Source organism: Thamnophis sirtalis, unplaced genomic scaffold (assembly GCF_051295495.1).
Source record: "Thamnophis sirtalis isolate CommonGarterSnake01/CBP01778 unplaced genomic scaffold, rThaSir2_p1.2 scaffold_3, whole genome shotgun sequence".
Lineage (NCBI taxonomy): Eukaryota > Metazoa > Chordata > Lepidosauria > Squamata > Natricidae > Thamnophis > Thamnophis sirtalis.
In genome coordinates, this window is record NW_028261383.1 from 120,394,131 (window position 1) to 120,403,311 (window position 9,181).

General features: G+C 39.4%; 1 protein-coding gene across 2 annotated transcripts; it reads right to left on the reverse strand.

The window, feature by feature from the left end:
• Positions 1-1,916: 1,916 nt before the first annotated feature.
• On the reverse strand, positions 1,917-7,972 carry LOC148048143 (urotensin-2 receptor-like). 2 transcript variants are annotated; one of them, XM_087709847.1, is made up of 2 exons: positions 7,771-7,972; positions 1,917-5,416 (listed from the first exon to the last, which is right to left on the reverse strand). In XM_087709847.1, the coding sequence occupies exon 2, from the start codon at positions 5,256-5,258 to the stop codon at positions 4,131-4,133; it is 1,128 nt and encodes a 375-aa protein (XP_087565973.1). In that variant the 5' UTR covers positions 5,259-5,416; positions 7,771-7,972; the 3' UTR covers positions 1,917-4,130. The 2 variants fall into 2 exon arrangements, with proteins under 2 accessions (XP_087565973.1, XP_087565972.1); XM_087709846.1 differs by having other exon boundaries at positions 7,766-7,972.
• Between the last annotated feature and the right edge of the window lie 1,209 nt (positions 7,973-9,181).

The following is a 9,181-nucleotide window of genomic DNA, read 5'->3' on the forward strand; positions in this document are numbered from 1 at the left end:
CATTCTATACTAGGAAATAGACATCTGTTACATTCTTCCTGCTGGGATCTAAATTAGATTCTCCAGTTTTGGGATTCCCTGGTGGTCTCTACTCAACAGCTAATTAGAGTTGACTCTGTTTTGTTCCAGAAACCAATCAATCTAGGTTAACTACTGCCTACAATGGATGCTCTTCTGTGGTGGGATTCAATTTTTTTTTACTACCAGTTCTGTGAGCGTGACTTGGTGGGCATGGCATGGCTTGGTGGGTGTGGCTTGGTGAGCATGGCAAGGAAAGGATACTGCAAAATCTCCATTCCCTCCCCACTCCTGGGTAAGGCTACTACAAAATCTCCATTCCCTCCTGATCAGCTGGGACTCAGGAAGTAGAAAAGAATAGATGGGGGCAGGGCCAATCAGAGGTGGTATTTACTGGTTCTCCGAACTACTCAAAATTTCTACTACTGGTTCTCCAGAACTGGTCAGAACCTGCTGAATACCACCTCTAATGCTCTTGCTTTAGGAGCTGTTCCTTTTAATCTCTTCTCTATTCTTCTCTTTTCTATAATTCCCTGATTTAGAAAAATATCATTTGGAATTAATTCCTTCAACTTACCCTTAGTGAAAACAAAACAAAAAAACCCTCACATTTCCCCTCCTCCCCACCCAAAAAATTGTGGTTATACTCTTTAAAGTATCAGTTTTTTTTCTTCTTTTTCTTTTTGCTGAACACCACAATCTTTTGCAAGTATATGTACAGTTGATATACATGTAATAAGTATGCATGAGTGTAAAGTAGGATTCTTTGCCATTGGGAGTAGCTGGATAGTTCTCATAAACTCTAAGAAAATAATGAGTTTCCTCTGTTACAGCACTGTGCATATCCAGCGGATGGGGTGAAGCATTACAATGTGTGGGAATGTATACAAGGCTCATGTTTAAATGATGAAAGCAGCTGTATCTTTGTGTAGCTTCAGATGGAGGATGGAGTCTCCTCTTTTCTCCTCATGTGTGTACATTCACAGCCACATTAGTTTTCTTTTGAATTTGATTGTGGAAGAGGTAATAGAGGTTTTAACAGGGAGTAGCATCTTTTTATTTTAAATATCTTTATTAAATTTCAAAAACAAACATTTAAATACAAAACTAACATAAAGGGAAAAGAGGAAGGGAAGGAAGTATAATTTTTTTCTTCCAAAGAACTCGTGTAGCCCTATTATATTATGGTTGGTAAAGCCATGTATTATACAGGGCTGGATATTCTCTATTTATTTGTAATGGGATAATCATTATCTTCCCCCCTCCACCACCAACTTTTATAATATTGAAAACCAGCAAATGCATTCCTTACTTCATGGCCAGAAAAATATCAAGGTTTTTCTGGTGCATGGAGAAAAACTTAGTAACCACTTTCCATGTCATATTGGAGATGACTGCTGTTCCTAATGAGGGGAGTATCTATATTTTGTATGAAGTAAAAAAAAATTAATGGCCACGCTGTGCATTGACATGTACCCTGTTTCCCTGAAAATAAGACCTTCCCGGATAATAAGCCCAATTGGGTTTTTGAGTGCATGCACTAAAATAAGCCCTCCCCCAAAATAAACCCTCCCCCAAAATATTGCAACACAGCAGCAGCCATGAGGTGCCCACGCTCTCCACCTCTTGCACCTCAAAAATAATAAGACCTCCCCAAAAATAAGGCCAAGCACTTATTTCGAGGGTCAAAAGAAAATAAGACCTTGTTTTATTTTCGGGGAAATATGGTAGAGCCTGGAAAGGTAAAAGCATTAAAACCAAACTCACACTAAACAAAAAAAGATACAAAGCACACCTTTAGTTACATGGGAGACATTGCAGAAATGTCACAATTTCAAAATGCCACAATTCTCAAGCAGCATTGCTTCAGATTTCTTAGGAAATTGGTTTTTTTAAAAAAAAAAATCACAGGATAAGAATACATATTAAAGTGCTGTGTTTTTTAAAAGGGGATTCCAGAACCTATAGAGATCCTCTCAAGGGTCCTTGAAATCAAAATTATTTGCAAACTATTGAAGATACTTGCAAACATTTAAAACAATGGCACACTTCTCTTTTTTTTAATTTGTTAAAATATAGGGCTTTTATGATCAATATTTTATTTATATTAATATTTTAATTTAATTCAATTCAATATTGTTATTTTTATGTGATTTAATAAATAAATATTCCATGACTGCATCCATTTCAATTTATAATATATCGAAAAATAAATTACCCATATAAACCGAAGCTCTTTTGGAGGTCCTCCATAGCTTTTAAAAGTAGTAAGTGGTCCTAAGAGCAAAAAGTAAACAAAAGAAGAACCCACTATTTATGGATTGATGACAATATTACAGGTTGCTTTGTAAAATGTTGGTACAGAGAAATTCTGGATCCCCTTCTAAAAGAAATGAATGGGGTTTGCACAGACACTTGTTTCTGAAACTTTCTGTCCAGCCATGAAGCATGGCTCATAAAGAACAACCTGCTTTAATTCTTGTTTTTGTTAATCAACAAATACTACATAACAGGTGCAGTGGTGGGTTGCAGGCGGTACACCCTGGTACAGGCATACCAGAGACTGCCCAGAGCACCAGGTACCGTTCCAGCCACCCGCCCGCCCGAGCGCCTTCCCTGTCCTTTAAGCCTTTGGCACTTCTGCACACGCGCATGGCGTGTACGGAACCTGCGTGACACTCCACCAAGCAGCTAGAGCATCACGGAGGTTTGCCGAAGCTTCACAGACAGGTACAATGCATGTGTGCGCTGCACGCGTCCATGTGGGCAATGCCGGGCACGTTCCAACCGTACCAGTTGGAACAGGATCTGGAACCCACCACTGAACAGGTGTTATAACTGCACAGATGCTAAATTATATTCTCTTTTATTTGTTTTCATTGAACAATCTTTATTTCTTCTGTATGTCTTATGTTCAGGTAATCCTCAACTTACAACAATTCATTTAGTGACAGTGGCACTGAAAAAAGTGACTTATGACCATTTTTTACCTTATGGCCATTGCAGCATCCCCATGGTGACATGATCAAAACTAAGATGCTCGACAAGTGACTCATATTTATAATGGTTGCAGTGTCCCAGGGTCATGTGATAATCTTTTGTGACCTTTTCATAGCAAAATCAATGGGGCAGCCAGATTCAATTAGGAACTGTGTCACTACTTTAACAACTGCAGTGATTCACTTAACAACTGTGGCAAGGAAGGTCATAAAATGGGGCAAAATTCACTTAAAAATATCTTGCTTAGCAACAGAAATCTTGGGCTCAATTGTGGTTGTAAGTTAAGAACTAAATACCTGTATTTAAAATATTGCCAAATAATATTTGACACTAGAGCTGTGCATGCTTAAAAAAACAACCAACGAGCTTTGGAAAAAGTGTTTTGGACTGTTCTACTATTTATCAAAATAACCCCTGAGAGGGAAGATGAAACTTCTTTGTGGAAAAAAAAAACTAAAGAGGGACCACTTTAAGATTCTTATTAATATTAACGAGTCAGCTCCATAAAGCAGTCATGGCACTTTTTCCTCAGGTCCAAATTATGTATGTGAAATTATTTTTGAAGCACAGAGAGCCCCACTTGAGGTGATCAGTGAAGAACGTGCTGGAGTAAAAGGCAAACAGATTTGTATGTGTAAGTGCGCATAAAGCGGTTTTATCCACAAGACGCACAACTGTCAGTCCTGAGAAATCTGCCAGACAACACGTACCCAGGTTTTTAGTCCCTATATCTGAATTTAGCTGATACAAATTCAGTAGAAAGTGAAATATTTCCCTCAAATTCAATTTCCACAAAAGTGCCGCCAGCTTAGCCATAAAACAAATTAGCACACTTTTTATTCATAGCCTTATCTCTGAAATAATTCTGCTTGAGTGAATAGTGTTCACAATAGGAATAATAAAATTTCAAGAAGCAAAAATTTACAGTGACATATCATGGGTTGTATGAAATACATCAGTTTTTTTCCTGATTTAGTACGATGACAAATATCATCAAAACTCTAAACCCAGCATGTACCTCTTCTACAATCCGTCCCTTTCAAATGTAATGCTTTCTTTCTTTCTTTCTTCTGACTTTGATGACAGTTGATTTTGGAAGTGTGCTTCTTTCATCATGGGCTATTACTTCCCCCTGGAATGGGTGGAAGCATAAAAGTCTCTGTACAATGCTGGCTGGTTGTTGACAAAGATCTCCCGGAAATCCTTTGAAATCGGTTCCTTCTCTGGAAGTAGTTGCGGCTGCTGTGAAAAGAACGCTGCCTGTTCCTCAAATATTCTTTGTAGTTCTTGGTCAGCAAGGTGTAGAGGAAAGGGTTGATACAACTGTTGCTGTAGGTCAGGCAGGTGGTCAGGTAGTTGACATTCCTAATGGCTTTAGGAGACATGGGAAGAGGCTCATAGTACTGGAAGAGCAGCTGCCAGATCCAGAACGGCAAGAAGCAGGCCCAGAAGACCAGCACAATAGTGAAGATTAAGTAGAGGACTTTTTGGTTGGGCAGCCGCTTGGTCTCTTTCAAGGAAGTGGTCTGGGACACCCAGTAGGTTCTTGCTAGTCTAACGTAGAGATACCCGATGATGACACCAGGGCCAACTATGCTGGTGCAGAAGAGGATGGTGATGTAGATTTTGTAAGACAATTTGCTCCAGGTGGGGAGGCAGATATTCTTTTCTCCTTGCACCAGCTGGATCATGATCAGCATTGGCAGGGTGAGAAGCAGAGATGCTACCCAGATAATGAGGGCAATTGCTTTCCGATAACTCTTTGACCTCTTCACAGTGTCCAAAGGCTTCAGCACTGCGAAGTATCTCTCTGTGCTCATCACCATCAAGGTGAAAATGCTAGCGTGCATGGTGAGGAAATCCAAGCTGAAAAGGATCCGGCAACCTGTATCGCCAAAGTACCATTCCTGAATGAAATAAGTCCCCACTATGAAAGGGATAGTCAGAAGGTAGAGCAGGTCTGCTAGGGCCAAGTTAATGATGTAGATGTACATGGAGGCAGAGGACCTCATGTAGTGGCACATCACAACCAAGGTGTAGACATTGCCGGTCACTCCAATTATGCACATAAGAGACAGGATGGTCCCGATGGTGCAGGTGGCTACCATGTCCTCCAAAGAGCTGGCAGAGAAGGCCTCACCCCATGTGTTGTTGGAAGAAATATTAGGGTTGCTTCTGAGCGGGCTGCCAGTTTCTGTGTCTGTGGCCACTGTAATGGTGGAGGAGATAGTGCCATCCATTCTCGTAAAAGTTCTAGCTTTACATGCCTTGAGCAATCAGCAGCAGGCAATATTTGGCTCTTTGAAGAGAAGAGGGAACGGAAGGAAGTACTGCTTAGCTGAGATTAATTTCTGTTGAAATGTCAGAAACATCTGTGATCTTCAGCCTTGTATTTATTCTAAAGAAAGGGCAGAAAAAACACAGTAAGGCAGAATAATATAATGCTGTAGCTTTTTTGTTTCTTAGGCTTTCCTTGTTTCCCAGGCTTATTAGTAGTTGACAGGTTTTTTGGGGGGCGGGATGTTTGGCTGCTATCACATTTGTTGCTTTTCAACTGATTGTTAGTCCAGCTCTGACTATCCAGCTATCTATAATAGGAAAAAAGGACAGCCTTGCTATGTAGTTGTTCTAAAGCAGGGCTGTCAAACTCCTGGCCCGTAGGCTGGATGCGTCACAAGCTGGCCATGCCCATGCCCAGTTTAGTGAAGAGGAAAAAAGTCCCGATACATCACGTGACACTACCGTGATAGTGTGAATTTGACACCCCTGTTCTAAAGTATTTGGCCACTAGAATCACTGCTCCACATCTATGTAGCTGCAATGAACAAGCCTAATAATTACAGCCACCATTATATTTTAGTAAAAGAAATCTAAATGGCCTTTTGTAAACATTAATCCAGTTCATTAGTGAATTAAACATGAATACAATTTCTTTGTGACTAAGGATATAACTATATATGGCACTATTCAAGTTTTCCCTGGCTTCATTTTTGGCATGACACATCATTCAGATCTGACCACACACCTTCCTCCTGCTTTGTTTTGCTTTCTCTTTTGAATCTTACAAAAGAGTTTTTGCCCATAACTTCAAAATCTCCTATGCCCTTATTCCTACCTTCTTACCTCTTACATTTTTCTAAACATTTCCTGCTCCTCATATTTTACTTTACTGCTTAATATATGATATGTCAACTCTCCTTCAGGATTCTGCCTCACGACCACTGCTTTTATGTCCTTTTAAGCTCCTTTTCAAAACCCACCTTTTCAGGGAACTTCTAAAATAGTTCTATATTCTAGTATGCAGCTTTATCAAGACATATATAATAGACAGATTTTTCCTCTGATTATCCATTCCTCAGTTTCTCTCTTCCCTCCATTTCCTTGGATCTATTTTAGAGTGTAAACTCATTGGGGAACCTGGCTTATCATATCTGCTGCTTATAAAATGCTATGTACATTGAGAGCACTTTATAAATATCAGTAATTCATAATATCTGCATGGCATGAAATATGGCATGTCTGGGGCGACCTATTGTTATTTTTAAAGCAATTCAAAATCATAGTAACTGTGTTTAAAATCCACATTCCACTCAACACTGTTGCAGTAGCAATAGGGTACAATTGCAGTTTGCTCTCCATCAGCCCTTAGAAATTATCTTCCACAAATTTGTTTAGCCTCTCAAACCTACTGACCTACAGGCTATCAGCAAATTTTATGACAGTAAATTCCATGCAATTATGATAATCCACCTGGAGTTCATTTGAATAATTTGTTACCTTGAGACCTGAAAGCTTCAGCTCCATGAAATTGATTGGCTGTTAATCTCTCTCAGCCTAGCTTACCTCACAGCATTCATTTATTTGCTGTATGGATTCCATGCAAAAATGTGCAAGGACTTGAGTGAATGCCCAATAAAATCCACCTTACAAATGCTGCCTTATAGGATCTTTCTCTCTCTCTCCCTCCCTCCATCCCTCCCTCCCTCCCTCCCTCTCTCTCTCTCTCTCTCTCTCACACACACACACACACACACACACACGGGGGGGGGAGAGGAGGGTAATGGTATTCTTAATCAGACAACTGAGTAACATAAATAAATAAATGGTGATGGTGATGTGGGTAATACTGTAAGATCTATTCCCAAAGCAATATTAACTTCATAGGAGAGATTTATGGAGGAAATAATTAATTCCTTTTTCAGGCCCGATAATTCTCACCCTGCCAGTACGTTCTGCTCTATTTGCTTTTCAAACAACAGCAGCAATCTCATCTTTACTCTCCTGTATGTTAAATATATTTAAGTTTATGACTCTTTTGACCTCAAGCTCCTGTTCAGTATTATAGCACTGGTTTTCTGCTAAAACATTTCTACATCTACTATGTCACTTTGGTCGGTTTGGAAGAAGATTAAAAAGACCCAAGCGACAATTTCCCTTCCCCCACTCCAAAAGAGCAGAGCAACTCGCTGTGCTGAACTGATTTTACAACTGAATCAGTTTGTCAAATCAAATTTTCAGCGTGCCCGGGGAGGTCTAGAGAAACACCTCAGCAGACACTGGATATAGCTGAGCTTTATATTTTGCATTAACCCAAGCACATCACACATTTTTTCAAGCTACTTAGACAGAAATTTATCTTTCATTTCAGTCAGTCAGTCAGGTAAACCATCCACATTTCAGGGGGTTACCCAAAATAAGGGGAGAGAAAACAGCAAACAAAGTAAACATATAAAATCTAGATTCAAACCTGACTTCAGTGAAATCCAGTTGATGAGGTTTCTTCTTGGACAATAAAATAAAATAAAGGGTGGGAGAGAAAAAATCAGCAGACTTGGCCAGAATATGACTAAAGGGTCTTTGCAGACAAAAAGAAGCAGCCTGGGACCCAAAAGCTTAAGGCATTTGGAATGGGTGTGCGGAAAAGAGACGGGGAGAGCCAAGTATGTTTGAAATCTGTGCCCTCCCAATCTCCACATTCACTCGTGCTTGCTATTTATGCTGCTCGATGACGCTCAGCATTGTGGAACTGCCTTTGCACAGCACTAGGTAGGGTTACTTTGAAGAGAAGCAACATTTTAAAAATCGGAGGCAGCCCTTCCGCTGCTGAGTCCTTGCTGGCCCAAGAGAGGGAGAGTCACAGAAATGATCTGGGCTGCTTCTTCCTCTCTAAAAGAAGCTGGGGAGCCATACTCCGGCTCCTTTCCCTAAATGGTGCCTGGGAATCTCTTTACTCACAGCAGACCCTTTGGGAACAAAAACAGTGTCAGCAAAGCATTTTTTTTCTAGAGGTGGGGAGTAATTTACCATTAAAGGTTTTTGTACTGAATTCAAATCTTCAAAACAGCTGAGTTTTATATGGATCAGAAGACTAACATCCATAATATCTTATGGATATTATAAAGGAGCTATCATATTGATGATGAGAAACAATTCTCTGTGAAAAATAGTTCTCTGACTTGTTCTGATCGCTTTGTACTCTTTTTTAAAAATAAAACTTATGACAGTTTTCTTTTTTAAAACATTTTTTTTATTAAACACACATTAAAACATTGGACACAGTGCAACCATCCTGGCAATGTCTTTGCCATACGTACTGGAATATAAAGTTAAATATTATACCCACCATGCTTATTTACAATTGGTCTATTCAGTATTTATAAATATAAGGATATTGTATTTCCATCCATGTTGCTTTGTTCTTGTCTTATACATTTTCACTGTTATGATTTCATACATAATTCTAATCTCCATTCTATAAATCTTAGTCATTACTTACTTTGGGTCTTTCCTTTTTTGTTCCAACCATCAAAAGAATTTATCCCAGATCTTATAATATTCTGATTCATCTTTGTTCTTCAATTCCCATGTCAATTTATCCAAATCAGAAACTTATGACAGTTTTCTTTTGGGGAGAGGGAGAGAAAGAGGTAAAAAGAGACAAAGAGAAAGAGCAATTCTTTGTTTCTGACCAAAAAACCCTCTTTTAGGTAGGGGCCCAAGCACATTCTTTTCCTTCCCCTCTTCTGTAGTGTACTCATTGTGGACAGCATGATGGCTTTGTGACTCCAGTAAATAGAGACAAGAGAAAATAATCAGCTTTCCTGGTGGTCTATTCATGATGGAGCCTTGGCTTTCTCCTTTCTGAGAGTCTTTGGACAGAGAC